Source organism: Schistocerca serialis, chromosome 1, assembly GCF_023864345.2.
Source record: "Schistocerca serialis cubense isolate TAMUIC-IGC-003099 chromosome 1, iqSchSeri2.2, whole genome shotgun sequence".
Lineage (NCBI taxonomy): Eukaryota > Metazoa > Arthropoda > Insecta > Orthoptera > Acrididae > Schistocerca > Schistocerca serialis.
Window position 1 is genome coordinate 314,799,503 of NC_064638.1, and position 24,919 is coordinate 314,824,421.

The 24,919-nt window shown below is 39.1% G+C and overlaps 1 protein-coding gene across 1 annotated transcript in view; it reads left to right on the plus strand.

The window, feature by feature from the left end:
* Positions 1-24,919, plus strand: part of LOC126469690 (actin-interacting protein 1) — a 166,407-nt gene that overhangs the window by 60,803 nt on the left and 80,685 nt on the right. The window contains exons 7-9 of the mRNA XM_050096856.1: positions 10,801-10,929; positions 18,172-18,276; positions 19,670-19,772. Coding sequence (XP_049952813.1) covers positions 10,801-10,929; positions 18,172-18,276; positions 19,670-19,772 — 337 coding nt within the window. The remainder of the gene's footprint in view (positions 1-10,800; positions 10,930-18,171; positions 18,277-19,669; positions 19,773-24,919) is intronic.

The following is a 24,919-nucleotide window of genomic DNA, read 5'->3' on the forward strand; positions in this document are numbered from 1 at the left end:
GCAAATGAATCACTGTCACCATCAAAATCATTGTCTTCAAAATCACCATCTCGTATTCACATAAATATTCCTCTAGAAGCTCTACAGTCTCTTCCTCAGGAAGGACTGTGCGTTAAGGACTGGCCATTTTGTGTCAACTAACTAAGAAGAGGCTTTTTATGTGCGAGTACAGTCATGTGTAAATCAAAAGGTGGACCAAGAACAATAACAGGAACTCAAGTAATAAAGTGCGAAAGACAGTGGAGGACAAATGTGAAAGTTGAAGAAAATATTCTGCTATGTTCTCTCATATTGCACACTGCACTTCATACTGATTGGCCTTCCCAGAGAGAGCATACAATGAGATTCCAAGCAACAGAATCGAAACTAAAATGATGTGTATTAACTTGTCAGTATATCACTTTTCCTTTCCAAATTTTCTAAACCAACGAACTCAATGTTGTTGTCTTTCTTTTTTTCCACTCTCCGATTGCTGCATCTTCACTTTACTATTTTTTGGGAGTATCATTCACATTAATAGATTTAGTGTCTCCTTATACTTCTGACTTTGATTGAATGAAGTAATTTGTCTGTTTCTTAACATTGACGAACCTTTAGTAAAGACATGAGTACAAACATCCTATCCTGCCTTGCACACTCGTGGAAGTAATTAGGAGTGTTTTGAAGGCCTCCTTTGCCCTCCATATGGCATTGGTAGGTACATGCAGCACCTGCTATGACAGAGATTTGTACTGTTGAACTCGATTCACTGGCCTCAGATAAATAATAAAAATACAAAATAAATATATGAACACACTTAGGTTATCATCTGCTTGCAAATGACAGCTTTATGGACTAATTTCATCCCATTTACTTATTATTACAACTGTGTTAAGTTAGTTGCACAGACCCTTGATTATTTATACATGACATATGTACAGAAACACACAAGCTCTGAAATGACATTGTGTCGTCGTTATGCTCTGCCTTGAATGAGAGATCTCCACAGAATCCTGCCTTCCAGCACCCTGCCCACTACATCACCACCTCTCTACTCTGCCCTTGTCATTAGCCTTGCCGTACACAACTAACCACACACCATGTTCAGTAGTACACCCCTTGTAGAGGGTATCAGTATTTTCTGGTAGAGGATAGTGGCTCAGAGTAAGTAAGCAGCCTCTTCAATTTAGCAGAATCGCTTTATTGATTTATTGCAATACCTTGTCTGGCACCAGCTGGAAGGTGGGCTTCGATCCACGAATACAGTGGCATTGAAGCATTGTAGTAGGACACTAGCCAACTGCTATGCTCAGTGCAGTCCAGATGTGGTGCAATATCGCACTGTAGGCAATTTCAGCCAGCAGCTGTGCTCTGTCAGGGCTGATGTGTCATTACAGCTCGCTTATTTATTTATTTAATCGTGTCCAAGCCATAGACAACCCACATATTACATATACACACAAATACAAATACAATACACATATGTATAAGTAAAACAAACCCAAAATGGGGAGTCACATTACAATATAAAGACAAACATAGTATATATATATATCATATCACGTCCCGCCAAAATTCAGCGCATTTAACTGCCATTGCCGTAGCGTTTGCCAGATCTTCTTTCCTGCACACTTCCCCCATGTTGCTGCATTCCAGGAGGTGGTCCATTGTTTGGGTCTGTCCGCATTGGCACGTGTCCGTCCCGTCTCGGTATCCCCATTTACACATGTTTACGTTGCATGTGCTCACCCCAGTTCGTAGGCGGTTGAGGGTTCTCCATAATGGCCATTTTAGTTCATTTCCAGAGGCCAATTGTTCGTTAGGTGAGATTAGAGGTGCCTGGTCTCCCGTAGGCAGTGTTGCTTTCCATTTTGACAATCTGGCCTTTTGTTTTGAGGTTTCGATCGGTTGAACTGAGGTGAGGAAACTCTGTCTTGATTTTAGACGTGTGTGTGGAGGGTTTTGTCCGAAGAGAGGATGGCGCTGGTCGCGCAGCTGCTTGAGGCGCTCTGCTTCGCTTGCTATAGCTCGACTGATGTTGGGTGGAGCTATGCCACTAAGCAAATAAAGTTGGCTAACTGGGGTGGGTCTTAAGCATCCCGTGGTTACGCGACAGGCATCATTCAGCAGAGGATCCACTCGTTTCGCATGCGCTGATCTTTCCCAAACTGGGGCAGCGTATTCAGCAACCGAGTAGCAGAGTGCAAGTGCCGACGTACGTAAAGTATGTGGGTCGGCACCCTATTTTGTGGAGATGAGCTTACTCAGAAGGTTGTTTCTTGTTGATAGTTTGCCCCTGACCTTGTCTACATGATGTCTGTAAGTAAGTGTGCGATCAAGGGTGACGCCTAAATAACAAGGAGTGCTGCTGAACGCAATCCGTTGGTTGTTCCACGTGATGTTTAGGGTATGTTTGGCGTCTCGGTTTCGAAGATGGAATTACAGCCCGCTGAGTGTTAGGCACTGAGTCCTGCCCAACCGTGGCAAGTGATAGGCACAGTCATCAAAGGAGTGAACCCCAGACAGGCAACTGGCACTGGTGAATACCCCTGCGGCTCGTGGCTATGAGGGCCTCACTTTGACAATTAGGTACTGGCTGGACCCTTTCTGCAGGTGGTCCTTTCATGATGATGAGGGCAGAATGTCTGTGACCTCACATTAAAGGCCAACACTATGATGGTCGATGACTCGCTGCTCAACATGTGACCAGCATGGCCACATGCCAGCATTTATTAGCACCACAATGGGTTTGTTGCATAATAGTGATTGCAGAAGTCATGATCCACATACCAGTGTGTCCCTGGTTTTAGTAATCATCCAGGCACTGACCAGCAGGTGGTGGACAGGGGCCAGCATATTGCCATAAGTGGCCCACTTTGACAGGTAGCTCATTCGCCTATGCTCATGTTCTTATACCCCTCACCTCGTCAAAGAATTCAGCCCGCCAAACTTTATCTTTTGCTGCGCCTGAAACTTGTCAATTCTTTACAGTTATTCAGAGACACGTCTGGTTAGTCTTTGGCTCACATCTATAAGAGTCCACCTGTGACACTTCAACAAGTATGAAAGATACTTGGACACATTTGATATTCCTCTACAGTTTATATGGTACCAGTCACTTACTGTTCCTGAAAACTATCACTAGTCCTGAGAACAAGTAGAGATGTGTTGTTACACTTATACTGCATGTGCCTAACAGTGGGATTGTACAACCTTCTTCTCACCAGTTTAATTTGCATTGACCAGATGTGTTGGGCACGACTAGGACTTCAGTATATGTAAATAGGAAGAGACAACTCTCAACCATTTTTGAGTAAATTGAGTTTGAAAATTTTAGGCATGTTTATATTCTTTGTATGATCATTAGTATTCAGTGTGTCCACAACCAGGTGAGTATGTACTTAGTTTCAAAAGTGCAAGATCTTGGGATAGAATCTCGCTGCCGGTACTTTTTTTTCATTTCTTTATAATTCTAACGATAGATGAATTATGACTGCATAAATTATCAATATGTAATGAATCATTTATTATTTTCATTGCCTTTACATTGAAAAATTGGATTTTTGTGTAAAATTTTGGAAGTAGTTTCTCATTATAACCAAGTTGCTGCAGAAACTTTCCGATTCACCTTGAGCCAATTTTCTCTGTGTCCTTGCTGCTACAGGATGACAAACTGTGAACCAATTGTTTTTGACCCTCCATTAGCCCATTTTCCCTGTATATGTTCAGATACAATACCACTCACTATACAAATCTAATTTCCCAGTATTCCTGCAGGTAGTTTTTGACCCCCTCACCAGAAACAGCTATATGTGCACAAGAGACTTCCAGTTGGTGGAACGAGAAAGGGAACAGTGTTCACAAGCCCAGAGAATCCTTCATTCGTTAGTTAGCACTTGAGGTAGATACTTGGTAATGCTCTAAGATATCTCGATTTTATGAGCAAATTTGGTGATATACGTTGTACTTTAACAGTAAGAGAAAGTGAACTTGATTCTGAAGACGAATTGCTTTACAGGGAATTTTCAAAAGTGCAATTAAAAACAACACATGTGCATAGTGAACAAGATCTTTCTCCAAAGCACCCTCATTGCATCTTCAAGAACTCATGAAATTGGAGAAGCAATATTTTGCAACACTTTTAAAATGCTAGTAGAGAAACAACTTGTGATACAAGATGAACTAATTGCCCACTGGGAAATATATGAAGGATGACTGTTTGATGAAAGTAAAGAAATCACTTCATCTTAATCGGATGATTACGAGCCTTTTGAGAAGAAAGGAAAGGTGGACAGCAATTATATTCTTCTGGATTACAATAGAAGGATCATCAATCTAATGAGAGAGCATCCAGGATGGAGATTGGCCATTCTTCATAGAAGGAGTGTCACAGCTCAAAAGCATTATAGATTGGAAAAGATTGGAAGAACACATAAAATAATGTAAAATGAAGAATGAACCACTTAAAACAATTGTTTTGTGGACCTATGATCGTTTCATAGGAGCTTGAGAATGTGGTCATCAGGTAAGGGAGAAACTTGCAGCAGTGGTTTCTTGCTGCTGCTAGCAAATTTCCTGATTTGAAATTTAAAACTTCAGACTCTTGTGTCATGCTCTTCAAAAGAAAGCATCGAGAGTGAAAGGACTTCACAGCAGGAGGTCTTTAATGCTGCAGCAACTTTCCGAATCCAGACAAGGCTTTTATTTTTAACATTGATCAAACTGCTATTACAGAAAAAAGAAACCATCCATTCATATCAATTGCAATAGAACTTTTACTGACTGTTGTTGTTGTGGTCTTCAGTCCTGAGACTGGTTTGATGCAGCTCTCCATGCCACTCTATCCCGTGCAAGCCTCTTCATCTCCCAGTACCTACTGCAACCTACATCCTTCTGAATCTGCTTAGTGTATTCATCTCTTGGTCTCCCTCTACGATTTTTACCCTCCACACTGCCCTCCAATAATAAATTTGTGATCCGTTGATGCCTCAAAACATGTCCTACCAACCGATCCCTTCTTCTAGTCAAGTTGTGCCACAAACTTCTTTTCTCCCCAATCCTATTCAATACTTCCTCATTAGTTATGTGATCTACCCATCTAATCTTCAGCATTCTTTTGTAGCACCACATTTCAAAAGCTTCTATTCTCTTCTTGTCCAAATTATTTGTCGTCCATGTTTCACTTCCATATGTGGCTACATTCCATACAAATACTTTCAGAAATGACTTCCTGACACTTAAATCTATACTCGATGTTAGCAAATTTCTCTTCTTCAGAAACGCTTTCCTTGCCATTGCCAGTCTACCTTTTATATCCTCTCTACTTCGACCACCATCAGTTACTTTGCTCCCCAAATAGCAAAACTCCTTTACTACTTTAAGTGTCTCATTTCCTAATCTAATTCCCTCAGCATCACTCGACTTAATTCGACTGCATTCCATTATCCTCGTTTTGCTTTTGTTGATGTTCATCTTATATCCTCCTTTCAAGACACTGTCCATTCCGTTCAACTGCTCTTCCAAGTCCTTTGCTGTCTCTGACAGAATTACAGTGTCATCGGCGAACCTCAAAGTTTTCATTTCTTCTCCATGGATTTTAATACCTACTCCGAATTTTTCTTTTGTTTCCTTCACTGCTTGCGCAATATACAGATTGAATAACATCGGGGAGAGACTACAACCCTGTCTCACTCCCTTCCCAACCACTGCTTCCCTTTCATGCCCCTCGACTCTTATAACTGCCATCTGGTTTCTGTACAAATTGTAAATAGCCTTTCGCTCCCTGTATTTTACCCCTGCCACCTTTAGAATTTGAAAGAGAGTATTCCAGTCAACATTGTCAAAAGCTTTCTCTAAGTCTACAAATGCTAGAAATGTAGGTTTGCCCTTCCTTAATCTAGCTTCTAAGATAAGTTGTAGGGTCAGTATTGCTTCACGTGTTCCAACATTTCCACGGAATCCAAACTGATCTTCCCCGAGGTCGGCTTCTACCAGTTTTTCCATTCGTCTGTAAAGAATTCGCGTTAGTATTTTGCAGCTGTGACTTATTAAACTGATAGTTTGGTACTTTTCACATCTGTCAACACCAGCTTTCTTTGGGATTGGAATTATTATATTCTTCTTGAAGTCATATCGAGGTGAAAAAGAGAGAGAAGGTTGCCCAATCAATGAATGCAATGATGCATTCATATATGATAATGCCATCGGTAAGTACAACCGGTTTACTGTTTCCGCAGCTGTATACATGTCTTCAAGAACTACAATGCAAATTAGGACCAAAAGTAAAAAATGGACTGCTTAGTTGCAAAAATCTTGTAATCGACGTATCAAAATCTGGAATAATGGGAAAGAATAATTTTCAACATTTCGTTCAGTACGTTTTCCTACCAGCCGTGAAAACTAATTCATTGCTTTTGTTGGATTCATGGTCTGGACATAGCGACGCCTCTGTTTTTGAGGAGGAGGACGAAAAATCTGTAGATTTAAAGTGAATTCCACCTGGAACTACTGGTGTGATTCAACCTCTCAATAAAGAATATTTTCGACAGTGGAAAGCATTTTTCAGGAAATTATCAGACAATATAATTTCCAATACATCTCTCTCATTTCAGATTTATCAGTGGTCTTGTGGTTTCCGGCGACTAGAGGGAGCAGCGTGGTGCTGGTGTGCCTGACACTCACTCCCACCCTACTACTGAGCTTACGTAAAGTTTTTCGCTGACCTTACATTAGAAAATAGATTAAGGAAAGACAAACCTACTTTTCTAGTGTTTGTGCTTTTGATAATGTTGACTGGAATACTCTCTTTCAAATTATGAAGGTGGCAGGGGTAAAATACAGGGAGCGAAAGGCTATTTACAATTTGTATAGAAATCAGATAGCAGTTACAAGAGTCGAGGGACATGAAAGGGAAGCAGTGGTTGGGAAGGGAGTGAGACAGGGTTTTAGCCTCTCCCCAATGTTATTCAATCTGTATATTGAGCAAGCAGTGAAGGAAACAAAAGAAAAATTCGGAGTAGGTATTAAAATCCATGGAGAAGAAATAAAAATGTTGAGAGACAGCAAAGGACTTGGAAGAGCAGTTGAACGGAATGGACAGTGTCTTGAAAGGAGGACATAAGATGAACATGAACAAAAGCAAAATGAGGATAATGGAATGTAGTCAAATTAAATTGGGTGATGCTGTGGTAATTAGATTAGGAAATGAGACACTTAAAGTAGTAAATGAGTTTTGCTATTTGGGGAGCAAAATAACTGATGATGATCGAAGTAGAGAGGATATAAAATGTAGACTGGGAATGGCAAGGAAAGCGTTTCTGAAGAAGAGAAATTTGTTAACATCGAATATAGATTTAAGTGTCAGGAAGTCATTTGTGAAAGTATTTGTATGGAGTGTAGCCATGTATGGAAGTGAAACGTGGACGATAAATAGTTTAGACAAGAAGAGACTAGAAGCTTTTGAAATGTGGTGCTACAGAATAATGCTGAAGATTAGATGGGTAGATCACATAACTAATGAGGAAGTATTGAATAGGATTGGGGAGAAGAGAAGTTTGTGGCACAACTTGACTAGAAGAAGGGATCGTTTGGTAGGACATGTTCTGAGGCATCAGGGAATCGCCAATTTAGTATTGGAGGGCAGTGTGGAGGGTAAAAATCATAGAGGGAGACCAAGAGATGAATACACTAAGCAGATTCAGAAGGATGTAGGTTTCAGTAGGTACTGGGAGATGAAGAAGCTTGCACAGGATAGAATAGCATGGAGAGCTGCATCATACCAGTCTCAGGTCTGAAGACCACAACAGCAACATGATAAACTGCAGTATGCACGCAGTTCTTTACAAAACCTGACTGAACAGTGTTATAAACACTGGTTGACGGGATAATAGAAAGTTTCGTCTTTACATCAGCAATGAATTTCTCTGTAGCATTGTCTATCACTAGCAGCTGCTCTACACGTTTACGTGATGTAAACTTGGTAATTTTGCGACTTCCTATTCTGTACGATTTCTTGAACCTGCGTAGCCAGGCTGACATAGCCTGGAAATTAGCAATGTTCATGTCAGATGCAGTTTGAAGGGCCGAGTCTCGCAGATCTGCATCAGTAAAGGTGCATAGCCTCTTACGAGCAGTTGTAAATCTTTCAAACAGTTTTTCATTCATATGGTTTCAGGTTTCCATTTGGCACATATTTCTTAAGTCATGTAATTGATTCTTCCATTTAGATAGTTCACACTCCGATTTTACGATATGAAAACGCCTTTCACATTGCGTAACTTCAAGTGTTTTTTCCCTCCTTGATTTAACCAATATTTCACTGCCTTTCCTTTGTCACAGAAAGCTTTTGCAGTATGTGCTTTTCAAAAAAGGCTTCGAAGGTATTTTTCTTCAGAACTGTTTCTGTCACAACTGATGTTGCCCGAACCACAATTCATGGAATTGTCACAATTACTTCGAATTTCTTCTAATGTATCCACAGTTTCAAACAAAATGTCAGTGTCATTCAAATGAATGTCAGGGAAATCAACTAACAAATGATGGATTTGTACGTACTCAGAGAAGTAGGTGATTTTGGCTGGAAATAATGTTCTTCATATTTATTCATTGCTAAATTGAGAACGTTAATTGGATTCAACATTACTGTGAAACTGGAAGGGAAAAAAAGGTACTATTAGCAGGCATTCCTTATTAAAGCACAATAAATATTAATTCAGCTTTATCTGTATTGTCAATACTTACCAATACTGGAAAAAGGAACTGATAATTTGTAATAGATTTTACTGGGGTGGCTAATTCGAGAGAATAGTAAGTTTGTACTGCAGTGTGAGAGAAACTTTCAGTGAACGGTAACCTGAAACATCCTCTACAAATCATGATCTGATTGTGTCGTGTTTCCTGTGTATCGCCGTCCTCAGGTGTGTGTGTGTGTGTGTGTGTGTGTGTGTGTGTGTGTGTGTGTGTGTGTGTGTGTGTGTGTGTGTGTGTTGCGCGCGTGCGCCTAGTTGCGCATTCGCAGTTTCTACAGTGCCAGTAGGGGTGTCAATTTCTACTGTCGCCTGGCATGCTAAGAATTTGGGAAATTTCAGCTTTTTTTAAAAAAGACTTGCAGTGCTTCTTAGCAGCTAAAATTTTTGACAGTGCACTTCTTTTGGTGTCTTCTTCCTGTGTAAAAACATTTCAGGATAGGTTTCAACATGTCTTCTTGGACCATTCTCTTGTCATTGCACCTGAGGTATGACATGTCCGGAAGTCATACACAATCACATCCAGCAGCTGAGTGGCATTGGTAATGATGCAGTAGGCAGTCCATGCTCACTGCGTGCAGGATGATGAGTCCCATACAGCCGTGGCAAGTGAAAGTGCATTCGTACAGGAAGCAAACCCCAGACTGGTGGCTGGATGGTGCAGACTGTTGGTGGTGAGCACACAAGTGACTTGGTGGCTATAAGGGCATCAGGTTGAACCCTGGCCCGTCAAGTGGTGGCTGTGCCTCCTTGGCAGGCAGTCATGTAAGGATGACTGCATGACAACTTTTATCACTCGCTGCTGGACACGTCTAGCCCGGCCAGATAACCGGTATTTATTCATGCCTAGATGGGTTTGTTTTGATGTCGTGGAAGCAAAAGTCACATGTACCACATGCTGAAGTGTTCTTGGTTTTGGTAATCATCTGGGTGCTGACAGGCAGGCAGACAGCAATGCCTGGTTAATGCCATGCCACAGTGCTGGGTCAACATATTGCCGTAAATGGCCCATTTCATAACATTGGGCCCATCTGCCTAGGGCATATTAGTACATTCATAAGAAATCTATACTACAAATTTGTCACTTTGTCAAAAGAAGACATTCAAGTTGTATACATTACTACAATTTTTGGTATTCCGTGTATATTACCATATAGTTAAAAAAACAGGTCTAGATGGTCTCTGCAATAGGTAATCTGCAGTTGTGTCATACTGATCAATAACATCTCAATACCCACAAGATGTTTTGTATCTCCTTCTAATCTGCTAGATGTACTAAGTACCAATTGCTGCTTTGCAAGAGACAAGAAAATTTAGGTTTTGCATTAAATATTCAGTGTGTGGCATATGATCATTATGAGTTATTTAATATTTTCGTTTTGGTACACTCCATTCCATAGGTGAGGAAGTTCTATCAGATTGGGGACTGAGGCTACAGAGATTTAAAATAAGTTTGGTTTCAGTTGAAATAGCTTAGGATGTAGATCAGCCGGATGTGGAAAATGTGATGACAATGTGTATTCACAAAGAATTGTGTAGCAGTAGAAGAGAATCCAGTTTTGTAGCACAGTAGAAAATGTGTGTTCAGTTAGTCATTTGAAGAAGGTAATGAGGTGAAGACTTAGTAATTGCAACATAATTACAGATTTGGACATTCTAAAAACAACTGTGTAACTCACTGACACTTCTCTGACTGTGTTAAAAGATTTTCCAACAAGCATGGTAATTTGGACATGAAATTACTTTCATTTGATATAAAGGGCAACTTTAAAAACTGTGTAATTTCACCTGCTCCACAGTTTGAAAGGATATTGAGAAATAGAAATGATTTTCATTCCTTTGCTTCAAAAATTAATTCACATTGGCATTTTTTTAAATTTTTTATTAGCAGAAATTATAAAATAAGAGACTTGTGTGAAATTATCATTTCCATTCTACCATAAATAAAAACATGTTGGTTAGCTTCTCTGCACCTTCTATATCTTTTGAAATCTTTGTGTAGTCTTTGTTTGAAATAATGAGTGTTATCTTCTTTATTTATTTTTTTATTTTTTTGTGAATGTGTGTGTATTTAAAGGTTGCTTGGAAACCTGATGGGAAACAGCTACTGACAGCATCTGGAGACAAGACATGCAAGCTGTGGGATGTTGAAACCAGAACTGTTGTGTCTGAGTTTGTAATGGGCACCCAAGTTGAAGATCAACAGGTAAACTGTTTTGAAAAAAAGTCAATAGCAATAAAATCACATTAATTGCACAGGGAGATACAACTGCTAAGTTTTATACAAAATTTTCTATTTATTTTTTCTTCTTTTTTTATTTAAGGTTATATAGTCAGAAACAACATCGTTCAAGCCAATGGTACAGCAACATATGTCAACACTTGTGTGGAACACTCTTAAAAAAGTGAATTATGCAATATTCTGACTTTGCCTCAATTACTTATTTAAAAACAGCTTCAAAATGAAATGAAGTAGGATGCAGATTATTAAATTTTTGGTTCAGGTTATGCAATCTGTGAAGTACACTCTGTCTTTAACGAACTATCGATTTTATTGATATTTTTAGCACTTCATTCTTAGTATTAACAAAACCGAACAGTCTTTTTTAAAAAACTGGTTTCAACATTGTTACATTGCTACTACTAAGATTACTCTTGGGATGAGCACGATTTATGTGAGTAAGGTTAGTAATACAGGGTGTCCCAAAAAGAATGACCCGATTTTAACTTGTAATAATATTGAGACAAATGTCACTAGGTAACTGAAACAGCACTAGATGTAATCGGCATGGTCTAGAGTTTCAGAAAAAATCCGCTGGATGTCGCTAAGAGTGCTGACCTGGAGTGTGGACATGGAAGATGACACTTATGTCACAGTTGATATACAGTGATGAGTCAACTTTCCATATTAGCGGTAAGATTCACCATCATAATGTGCGTATATGGGGGCTCGAAAATCCTCATGAAACAATTAAACACGAATGTGATTCACCAAAAGTGAGTGTTTTTGTGCTGTTTCGCAAAGCAAGGTTTATGGACCCTACTTTTTTGAGGAAGAAACTGTAACAGGACAATCATATCTTGTAATGCTATGAAACTGATTATTCCCAGAATTTGACTCTGACAATTTCATCTGTCAGTAAGATGGAGCACCACTGAACTGGCACAGCAACGTGCGTAGTTTCCTTAATGCCATTATGCCTCAACGTTGGATAGGGCGTACAGTACTGCGAGACTAGGCTTTACACTCTTGGCCTCCTAGGTCCCCTGACTTAACACCATGTGATTTCATCCTGTGGGGATATGTTAAACAATGTGTTTGCGTTCCTCCCTTACCTCATGACATTGATGAACCAAAAATCAGAATATCAGGTGCTGTAGCTTCAGTGACAGAAGACATCTTACGCTCAGTTTGGGATGAATTCGGCTATCTGCTAGATGTCGTCCGTACAGCCAGTGGAGGACATATTGAACATTTATGATGGATTTTTATAAACTTCTGTCTTTTCTGAATAATTTAGTGTGCAATTTGTCGGTGTTAAGCCCTTCTTCCTAATAAATAATTCTATTTAAAATCGGGTTATTCTTTTTGGGACACCCTGTACATTTGTACCTATCAGTTCCCGTGCATGAATCAGTAATAATTTTTTCAAACATTAACCTCACATACAGTATATTCATATAAATAATGAAAAATTATATACATTTATAAACAGGCAGTAATAAAAGGCAATTGCTGTGTTAATGGCACAAAGTGTTCATGTTACAGAGTGCTCTCAATCACCTGCTGTAAGGTGGGTTCTAGATTACTGATTACATCTCCTAAGACAGTGATATCCCCACTCACAAAGCTGTAAATGTCCAATATAAGTCTGTCAACATTAACATTAAATATTGCACTTTCCTTGGATTTGTGCAATAGTATTGAGCCAATGTGGCCTTTATTGCAAGACTTCCTTTCTTTCTATTATTGAAGCCTTATTGATAATGAATTAAGGATTTATAAACATCGGTCCTCAGAAGGATTCAATCATTTTTTTAAAGCCAAAGGTCGCCTTATATGATACGAAATGGTTGTTTGTATTACTTTGCTCTTGTTTATTTTTTGGAGACCTCACTCTTTTGACTGGTTCACGGTGGCCCATCACAAATAACACTCTTGCGCCAATATCTTCATCTCAGAGTAGCACTTCTCTCCTATATCTACAGTTATTTGGTGGATGTATTCCAATATCTGTCTTTACTACAGTTTTATCATCTGCATCTCCCTGTATTACTGTGGAAGTTATTCCTTGATGTTTTAACATGTCCCGCCATCCTCTCTTCTTCTTCTTCTTCTTCTTCTTCTTCTTCTTCTTGTCAGTGCTTTCCATATTTTCCTTTCTTCACCAATTCTTTGAAGAACCTCCTCATTCCATATCGTACGGGTCCACATAATTTTCAACATCCTTCTGTAGCACCATATCCCAAATGCTTATATTTTCTTCTTTTCTGGTTTTCTCACCGCCCATGACTCACTTCCATACAGTGATGTGCTCCAAGCATATATACTCAGAAATTTCCTCCTCAGACAAGGCCAATGTTCAATACTAACAGAACTTTCTTGGGCAAGAATGCCTTCTTTGGCTGTGCTAAGCTGATTTTAATGTACTCCTTGATTCATCTGTCATGTGATATTTTGCTTCCATGGTAGCAGAACTTATTAACTTCATCTATTTTGTGTTAATAAATTTTGATTAGTGTATTGCTAATCTCATTTCTGCTGCTCCTCATTACTTAAGTCTTTCTTCAGTTTACTCTCAAATCATATTTGATCTCATAACACTATTCATCTCTTCAAAAGCTCCTGTAATTCTTCTTCAATTTCACTGGCGATAGCAATGTCACCAAGGAATCTGACACCCTTTCATCCTGAATTTTAATCCCACTGTTTAACTTTTCTTCTACTGACATCATTGCTTCTTTGATGTTTGGATTGAATAGTCTTCTTTCCTCTCTTGTGCTCTTTTTGAACTGAACACTTCATTCTTGGTCTTATATTCTTACTCTTCCCACTTACATTTTTTACATATAGCTCAGTCCAGTTTTTCTTAGAATTTTGAACTTACATCATTTTACATTGTTGAACACCTTTTCTAGGTCTCAATTGTGAACAGGTTTTGACTTTTCTTTAAGTTGTTTCTATTGTCATGTGCAATATCAGAACTGCCTCTCCACTACATGTACCTTTGTGAAAGCAAAACTTATCATCTAACAGATTCTCAATTTTCTTTTCCATTCACTCCTACCTCTTGAAGCCAAACAGATAAAACTTTCAAACATAAATTCAGTGTTAAGCCGTGCAGGTTAGTTGTGGACACTGAAAAGCAACAGTACAGTGATTCATATTTGTATGTCTGTATGTACTGGTGCCATGTATAGTTGTGCTGCTTTCATGATCTACAGTATGGATTTAACCAGAATGTATTTTTGTTCATAATTTAAGGTCAAGGTTCTTCTTGTGTCCTCACAGAACCAATTCCGTTAGTTACTATTGCTGTAAAAATTATTTTATGAGGTAGACTGAGTGTTGTCCTCAAACACATGGCCCACTAAAACTGTGTATTATTATTATTAATGCTTCATGCATCAAAAACTTCACTGTAGCAAAAAAAGACAGATTGAAGTATCATGAATAGTAGTTAGAAACCGATGTGTTGCGTTTCATTGGCTGTTTATTTTGCACTGTCAGTTTAATACGATTTAAAAAGAAAATTCTAAGTTGGTATACAAAGCTCCACTTCAAAATTTTTCACTTTAGCATCTAAATAGGTTGTTTGATAAAGTTTTTAAAAATATATTGGTAATGTTGCAAGAGCTGAACTGGATGTGTTAATCTTAACGTTTTTCCCCCCTCTGAGAATATCTCCTTTTTTGCTATGTTTAGTAGTGCTTGTAAGTATGTATGTATGTATCTAAGTATGTTATAATTTCAGTGAAAAATAACTTCAAGCTGTTAAGTTATTCCTGAAACTAGAGGGATAAAACGTATCCACAATTTTCACGTAAATAATATAATATTATGGAAAGAACAGATTGCTACTCACCATATAGAGGAGATGATGATTCGCAGGCAGACACAACAAAAGACTACTACACATGTGAGCTTTCAGCCAAAAGCTCTTATTCTAATGTAGAGCAAGCACACCGTATGCACACATGACCACCAATTCCATCAGCTTGGGCTGGAATGCACTTACCATGTGGGATGCAAGCATCAATCTGGAGGATGCAAGCTAGGGGAAGGAGAAGATATTAGTGTACAGATGGGGAGGGGATTGTGTGCGGGGACTAGAATGCCAATAGGTGCAGCATCAGAAGGTCATGGGTCAGGAAGGCAGAGAAAGAAGGAACAAGAAAGGAGAGGAGTGGGGAAGGATGGATGGATGCATTGGCAGAGGGTGGGAGACGAGAATGGGGAAGAGATGACAGGGCAGAGAGGTTGGAAACTGTTGGGTGGAGGGTATGGGAACAGTATGTTGCTGTAGGTTGAGGCCAGGATAATTATGGGATTGGAGAATGTGTTGTAAGAAAAACTCTAACCTTTACCATTCAGAAAAGCTGGGTAGGGAGGCAGCCATTGTAATCAAGTGTGTTATGTTCAGCTGTATGTTGTGCCATAGGGTCGTCTGCTTTGTTCTTGGCCACAGTTTGGCAGTGACTGTTCATCATTGTGGACAGCTGGTTGGTAGTCACACCAGTATAACAAGCTGTGCAGTAATTGCATCAGAGCTGGTAAATGATATGGCTAGTTTCACAGGTGGTGTGGATACTGATGGGGTAGGATAAACCTGTGACAGGACTGGAATAGAAAGTGCTGGGTGAGTGGACTGGGCAGGTCTTGCATGTGGCACTTTCACAGGGATATGATCCTTGTGGCGTGGGCCACGCCACCTGTGGAAGCAACCATGTCATTTACTGGCTCTGCAGCTTTTTATATGGTATGAGTTCCAACCAGCTGCCCACCAGTATGAATGGCCACCACCGAACTGTGGCGAAGATAAAAGCAGACCACCTAATGGCACAACAGGTAGCGGCACATAACTTGCTTAATTTCAGTGGCTGCTTTACTACCTGAGCCATCTGAATCATCCTCTCCACCACCAGATTTTCTGAAATGAGGAGATTGGAGTTCTCTCTACAATACATTCTCCACTCCCATAATTATCTGGCCTGGCCCTATGGTAACATGTTGCCCCACACTCTCCATCCATCAGTTTGCACCACCTCTGCCCTGTCATCTTCTCCCTATTCTCATCTTCCACCCTCTTTGTTTGCTGCCCTCTGCCAATGCACTCATTTTTACCTACTCCTCTAATTTTTCACTCCTTTTCTTCCCCACCTCTCTTCCTCACAACCATCTGACCCTGCGCTTGTTGGCATTGCAGTCCCTACACACTCTGCCAGAAAGTGTTTGTCTCCCCCCCACCTATACACTACTATCCCTTCCCCTTCCCCACTCCCTCCAGATGGCTGCTTGCATACCATGTGATAGCTGCAATCCGGCCCGAGCTGCCAGAATTGGCAGTCATGTGTGCATGGGGTGTGCTTGCTTGTGTGTATGAATAGTGTGTGTGTGTGTGTGTGTGTGTGTGTGTGTGTGTGTGTGTGTGTGTGTGTGATGAAGGCTGTGGAGCGAAAGCCTTATGTAAATGTATTTCAACTGCACCTGTCTGCAACTTAATGTACCTTCTTCACGGTGTGTAGCAGTGTACCTTACCTGCATTGTTGGTATTCCTATCTGGAGTTTCCATTGTTTGTTTTTTGCCAAACGGCTTTCTTCCATCCTACAATCCTGTGATGTTTTCCTTTGTTACTCTTCTCTCTGGCATTACTCCTCTGTGTCCCTTCTTTGCTGTGTTTATTCACCACCTTCCAAACTGAATCTGCTTCCAAGTTTCACTGTATCAACAATTGTCCGCATATAACACAGGCTTCATGACTGCGCAGATTGTTGATGCAGCACCTGATGCCCCATATTCTTTCCTCTGGTAGTTATAATTGTGTATTTTAATGTGGTTTCACACACTCTTGCGTATTTTTACACATCTGTGCATATTCGTACATATCTGTGCATATTTTTATGTACCACTTATTTTTGCATATTTTTATGTACCTGTGTGAGTTTTTTTATGCATCTTTTCTGTTATCCAACTCCTTTTCTGTTACCAGTCTCCTCTCAAAACAATCAACACCTATTTTGCCCATTTCTGCATCATTCCTGTTTTCTTTATACTATTCCTGCCACAATAGACTCTGCTCCATCTTTCTGCACCAGGTTAGAAAAGTCTTTCGTTCCCTGGCTAAAACCTAGTCCCACGTTCTGTTTCCCAAATGCTGCCTAAACCACAGAATCCCCCAAATGGCCTAACCATAAAGATAACTTTTTCTGGATTGCGCCCCTCCTTTCACAATGACTTTCACCTTTTCAGATTCAGCTAATCCCTGGCCCTCACAAAACTGGTACTATAGAAACACATGTCCTTGGCACAGGCATCCTAGAACCATCTTCCCTCTCTGCAAGATACTACTACTGTGTAATCCCTACTCCATTCATTACATCTCTTAAATTGAATCCCTTGCTCTCCAGCACCTGGAGGAGGACTCCAAACACCACCTCCATGAATGGTGACACCCTAATGCCGCCTCTGGGCACCACTACACAACTCCTATCCTACCCACAAAGTTCCTCCTCATCCATCCCTCATAGCACGTAAACCCTGTCTAGCTGATATTCTCAACTTGCCACATCCCCCGAAATTCCCTACCAGCTCTCCACTAAATCCAGAGCCAAAGCAGTTCTGTAACACTGTTGTTAACCTTTCCACCATAGCCTTCAACTCCACAGAAGTTCGTCCTACTCCCTACACCTAGATTTATCCATGCTGACTGTGTGTTTGTGTTTCTACATTAGAATAAGAATTTGCATGTATAGCTGTCAATTTCTTGTGCCCACTTGTGACTCAACACCTCTATACGGTGAGCTGCAGTCTATTATTTTCCTAATGTTGTCATTATTCCTTTCCTGGTTTTTCCGTTGTTTAACATAAATTAGAAATATTTTACACACAAAAACTTTTTTCAAAGCAACCTATAATTTCTATGAGTTGTGCTGTATTTACGTGTTCTTTGTCTTAAACTGTTTCATCCAAGGAAAGAAATTGTTAAATATTAGTGCAAGAAATGTGTCCGTTAAAAATAATCAGATGACCCTATATATAGCAAATGCACACTAGCAAAGCAAATAAATATGTGTAGCAAATTCATAGTGAATATTGTAGGTTTCTAGTGCATTGTAATAAAATCAAGTATTTGTGCAAGTAATAAATATTTGTTGTTGATTATGGAAAAACAAATACATTGAATTTTACCAGGTGACGTACTGATATAACTAAGATTCTTGTTTCAGGTTTCTTGTTTGTGGCAAGGACAGTACCTTCTGACCGTTTCCCTTAGTGGATTCATTACTTATCTGGATGTCAACAACCCTGTAAAGCCCATAAGAGTGATAAAGGTAGCTTTTAAAAATGTTGTATTACAGTAATTCTTTTAGATAATGGTTTTTTTTTTTTTTAGCTGCTATTGCTTCTTGCGAAAGCTGTGTCCTGGTTCATTATTGCCTCATGTTTGATCTGCACTAAGAAAGTTTTTGTTTGCTGTACAACAAATACTTTAGAACACATTTTTAATTGTCTATTTCTTTGCTTTGATTTTGATAAGCTGTGACCACATTCTCCAGCTGTCAGTGTTTGTCCAACATTTCAACCTTCATTGCAAGTATTGTTTTTTTTTCTACTCTTTCTACATCTTTTTAAGTTTTGGTTTATCATAAAACCATGGTCTTCTTGAATTTTCTTCCTGGATGGAATTCTTGACATGTTTGTAATTTTATTTTATCTCCATCCTTTATCAATCCTTTGTTACTAAATTATTACCTAAAAATTGATGTGAACACTACAAGGCACTATTAGGCATGGGTATTTGTTGGAGGTGATATGTCATTGCCTTTCTCAAACCTGTGAATTGAATTACCCATCCAGATTAATGAGACCTAAAGCCTAACATAGAAAAGTGTGGGGTCATCCACATGAGTGCTAAAAGGAATTCGTTAAACTTCGGTTACACAATAAGTCAGTCTAATCTAAAAGCCGTAAATTCAACTAAATACCTAGGTATTACAATTACGAACAACTTAAATTCGAAGGAACACATAGAAAATATTGTGGGGAAGGCTAACCAAAGACTGCATTTAATTGGCAGGACACTTAGAAAATGTAACAGGCCTACTAAGGAGACTGCCTGCACTATGCTTGTCTGTCCTCTTTTTAGAATACTGCTGCACGGTGTGGGATCCTTACCAGATAGGACTGACGGAGTACATCGAAAAAGTTCAAAATATGTGAGAGAGTGTCACAGAAATGATACAGTATTTGGCCTGGAAAGCATTAAAAGAAAGGCATTTTTCGTTGCGACGGAATCTTCTCACGGTATTCCAATCACCAACCTTCTCCTCCGAATACGAAAATATTTTGTTGATACAGGCCTACATAGGGAGGAACGATCACCATGATAAAATAAGGGAAATCAGAGCTCATATGGAAAGATATTGGTGTTCATTCTTTCCACGTGCTATACGAGATTGTAAACAGAGCATTGACAACTTTGAAATAAACAATAAATCTTAAAAAAAATGTAGGAACAACTGGGAATCAAACTTTGAACTTTTCTCTTTTTATTATTATTATTATTATTATTATTATTATTATCATTATTATTATTATTACTAGATTTTGAGTTTTAATTCTTGAATTTGTCATTAGTTGCTGGTCAGCATTTTTAAATGTTAAAACACAGTTTGCTTTAGGAAAATACTGATTACATCTTATCGCATGCTTCTATAATTTTAGGGACACAATAAGCCTATTACAGTTCTTGCTTTGAGTCCAGACAAGAAGACTGTTTACACTGGTTCACATGATGGTTTTATTACTAGCTGGGATTCTAAAACAGGTAAAAAATTCCTACTTATTATACATAGATTAAAGTTTGAGACTGATGTGTTATTGATCATAATAAAAAAACACCTTGAAATGTGTCTCAAGTAAATGTGTGTTGTTAGGTCTCTATGTGTTGAAGTGCTCTGCCATGTTTAACTATTATTTTATATACTGAGTCATCTTCAAACAGAGAAATTGTGGAAATCTTACACTGATGAGCCAAAACATTCTGACCACCTACTTAATTACTTGTTTGTCTATCTTCAGAACTAAATAAATCACTGGTTCTGCGTATCAGGAGCCAGACACTTTGTTATTATGTTTATGGAGGTATGTGACATTATCTACGACTCAAAAGTAAAGACAGTAATATCTATGAGTGAACTATAATGTCATTGGTGAAAGCCAATGGGTTGTATCCCATTCTTCAGTTGCCCCATAACCTGCTTAATACCATGTTTGTGCATCTTTGGAATGAAATAAATCACTGATTCTGTGTATCAGGGATCCCACAGTTTGTTGGGAGGTATGTGGATGTCTACGCACAGGTTGTGCAATTTGTGTAAATATCGGGCTGGTGATTTGTGTACATGGTGATGGTGCCCAGTAGTGACCCATATGGGTTCCATAGGATTTGCATCAGCTGACTTTGGCTGCCAAGACATCAATGTGAGTTCACTATAATGCTACTCCAACCACTGTAGCAGGATTCTGGCTCAGAGACACGACAGTTATATTGCTGACAGAGGACATTGCCGTCAGGGAAGACGTTAAGCATGTAGGGGGACACAGGTAGTTAGCAGAGTCAGCATGTCTTTGATTACTACCACAGGTCTCAAGCAAGTGCAGGAGAATGTCTCCCATAGCATAATAGTGCTCCCACCAACCTTTGTCTGTGGTGCACTGCAAGTTTTGAGCTACTGTTGCCTGGATGGCAGTGTTTATGGAGATGACCATCAACCTAGTGTAGCAAAAATGTGATTTACCTTAATCCTGATGGTCCCTTGTCCACAGCAGTCATAATTGACAATGTCGTTAGGTCAGCAGTGGACACACAGGGTGGTCTGCTGTGGAGGTCCATGTTCAACAACGTACGATGAACAGTGCGCTCCGAAACACTTCTGCTTGCACCAGCATTGTGCTCTTTCAGCAGAGATGCCACAGACCACAATCTATTGCACTTTCAGAGCAGCCAAGCCTATGAACCCCAAGTTCTGTGAAAAGTCGTGGATATCCAACCATTTAACGCCTAGTGGTAGTTTCACTGTCCTCTGACCCCTTTCTGTAAGATGTTCACAACAGTAGCTCATGAATATCAGACCAGTTTTGCTTTTCGAGATTCTTGTTCACGGACTCTATGTAACAACAATCTGCCCTTTGCCAAAGTCACTTACATTAATGGATTTCTCCATTTGCAGTCCATATCTTCACTAGGGTGATGCCCCATCTGTGCTTGTCCACTCACATACTTATGTTACCACATCATGTGCCCACAATGCCACCAGATGGCATTCTTTGTCATGCCGAACAGTGGTCTTAATGTTCTGGCTCATCAGTGTATATATAGTATATAGGAGTGATGCAGTCACTAGTGGGGAGAAATTTACTAAATGTACAAAATATGCATTACAATTGGATTGTAATTTCACTAGTGCAGTTAGAGAGCAGAAAAGAATGAAAACCAATATGAGACACTGAGACTACAATTATGCAAAAAGAAAACAATTAACAAAAAGGTGATAATATTATTTGTATCAGGCTGTGCGGTTTTCCCCCCAATATAAGAGGTATGAAACAGCTGATAGGTATGTAGAAAGGACAATGAGTTGCTTAACTTAAGGTAAAGGGCTGTGCAGTAGAGGTGACATACCTATGCAGAGAAATGTTGAAGGGGGAGAAACAGGAAAGTGTTGCTCCTAGAGTTCAATAATTAAAAGAGGATAATTACAATGGACAAGTAGGAGGAGAGTAGAAAAATCCCCTCTTCTCCCTCTCTCCCCTCTCTACATCACGTATTCTCTGATAGCCAATGAGCATTCAGTAGTGTTCTCAGCGCTCTGCTGTGAACATCGTACTCAATGCAAATGTTAAACATGATCGTAGTGAGTAATGCAGTGAATTTTTTTTCAATTTGTTGTGAGTTGTCACAGCTGATGCTGGTGGAAAGTACAAAGTCTAACAAGCAAGTGAGAAACATAATTTACGGTATACAGAAAACATGTATGCGCTTACTGCAACATCACATGGAACCAGCAACAATGCAATCCCCATCTGTGTCTTGAGCTACGTGAACTGCCATAGTTCATGGATCGGATTATACATTCTAATACTTTCGTTTCAGATGCTTTAAGAGTAAAAAATGGTTAAAGATTTCTTGTCTTTCAGAAATACTAACTTTCTGTATTCTAGCCACACAAATTACCATAGTTTGCTCATTAATGCCCCTCCCCATCCAAAGCATTCCAAACAAAAAGGAATAAACTGCATATTTTTACTTAAAACTGAGCAAGGTGGTGCAGTGGTGAGCACATTGGACTCACATTGGGGAGGATGATAGTTCAAGCCCTCATCCAGCCTTCCTGATTTAGGTTTTCCGTGATTCCCTAAATTACTTCAGGCAAATGCCAGGCGTGGCCAATTTCCTTCCCCGATCCGAGCTTGGGCCCTGTCTCTAATGACCTCAGTGTCGGCAGGATGTTAAACACTAATCTCTCTCTCCTCCTCCTCCTCCTCCTCCTCCTCCTCCTCCTCTTTCACTTAAAACTTTAAACTCAATACAAAGTGAAATGACAAACTGTGTGGGGCTAAAAAATGTGTGACTGCACAGATCCACATTTAAAATTATGTCCATCATACAGATGCAAGAATTCTCCGTCACCCTAACCAAGATTATTCATTACATTATACGTCAAAAAAATCTTATTGATGTTGATTCAACAGCTGTTTACTGCAAAATAACCTACATACTTTCTTTCATAAATTGCTGTTTATCTGATTTCAGAGCTCAGTAAGTGAAATATGAGCAACATCTCATTGAGATACTTGATACCATTTTCTTAATACAGTATAACCCCGCTTTTATGTTCCAGGAATTAATCTTATCCCACCATGTACGACATTTTATACTGTTCCTGTCAAATTTCCTATGTCCACAGTGTTAATTTGCACACGATTTTGGGTCAACATATTTATAATTTTCCTGCAATTTATGCATTACGAAAAAGTTTTCATGGAGAAAAAATGATGCAGGCATGATGTTGGCCACCCAGTAGTGTTTATAAATAGTACATGGTTAAGTTTCTCTACACCAGAGTGGTTATACTCAGTGGATTTGAACTGATAAACATGTACAGTTGGAACAATTCACGCCGTATCTCCTGCCACTGCCAAGCTCTACTTGGCATTGTGGCTGATGGAAGTAACTAGGTTCATTCGAATAAATATATTATGACCGATCACAACAACGCATTTTTGTGATTGTTGTGATCATCATGTTACCTTTGTCGAACCATATTTGGTGTGTTTCGGCATTTGGCCACTTGTAATGTTAGTTCACACCACATTCATTTTTGCGGTTGCTCAAATACTTTTACTTTTTAGTATAAACACAGCACTGGTTACGTGATTTTTTCATGATGAGCAAAACGTGTTTCGAGAATTTATTCTCGTTGTCAAGTGCAGTATTTACTTATTTAATTTTTTCTTCTTTTTTCTTCGATGTTACACAAACAATGTGAGGGATAATTTGCCTGTGTGTGTAGTTTTATACATAACTGAGGAGGCACAGTACCTGGTAACTTCAGAAAGACGACTACAGGAGAGACACAGAGCAGCACAAAATACGTATCAACATATTTACACTTGACAGCGGGAAAAAATTGTCGAAACATGCCATTCTAAGCATGAAAAAAATACATAACTAGTGCAGTATTTCAATGTTTGAATAACGAATGACAGCTGCAGGCTTTTGAAAACATAGATTATGACGTATGAAATTGAGTCAAATGTTCCTATTTCCCAGACAGTTATCAGTTAGTCACATCAGCAATTTTTATTAGATAATAAACCTTTATCAGATAATAAACAAGTCTGTGACAAGTCTTTTGATGCCTGTTATGTACATATATCACACATAAAGTGTGAAAATGCAAGAGGGTATCCTATACATAACTTTTACAGCTTAAAACATTATTATTTCTCTCATTTTACATTTTCCAGCTTTTTTTTTTTTTTTTTTTTTTTTTTTTACCCCCTTGAAAAGTGTAAAAGCGGGGTTTCACTGTAGTTACATTATATGGCCTTCATTTCATTTAAAATATTTGACAAGTTTTCTCCTCCTGGAAAACAGGTTATTGTATTAAGTCAGTAAAGAAGACAAATCATCTTCAACCACTGTTATTTTAAGACATGGTACATTTTGAGTCCTCTGTGCAAGAACACTGACAACAGTGGACAAAATTAAGTCACACATTTATTTTTGCTTGTCTGAGCATGGTTCCACTATATGTCACTAACAGGAAATATTGCAACACTCAGTAACTCATGTGCAGCATTAATGTAGCTTCACAGTACAAGTTCTCATTGTGTTACATCTCCTGTGTTTTGAGAGGGGCTACCTATTTCACATGTGATTTCACATCACATAAAAAGAAGGGGAGGAGAGGGGGCAGGATTAAAGTAGATTGCTGTTTTATATGTAGTTTTGTTTTCAATTAAATAGGAAGTGAAGGAATTATAAATGTTTAGGATGCTTAGATTTACTGCTGTGTTTACTATTTAATTTATTTGTTCACAACACTTACTTTCATACCGTATTGTCAAGAACCATTTCTGAGGCGACACTTTCCCTTATAAAGCTCATGTAAAGAAATGGGTGCTTGCATAGATTTCAGCTGGTGCAGAAGCAAGGGGTTGAAATATGGGAAGAAGAAGGCAAGGGAGGAGACAGGTGGAGACCAGGAGGTATTAGAGTATGGGGACAGGTTGACTATAGTAATGAAGGATATTTTACTAAGAAACTTTCCCTGTTGCATTACTGGAAAGGTGTCGATGAAAGTACGGGGTGTGTGGGAAGAGCATTTAGACAGCATTGGTTGCATGGTTTTGTCACATTCAGAAAATGTGGAAGTTAAACATCCAGGTTGAAAGAGAAAGAAAATG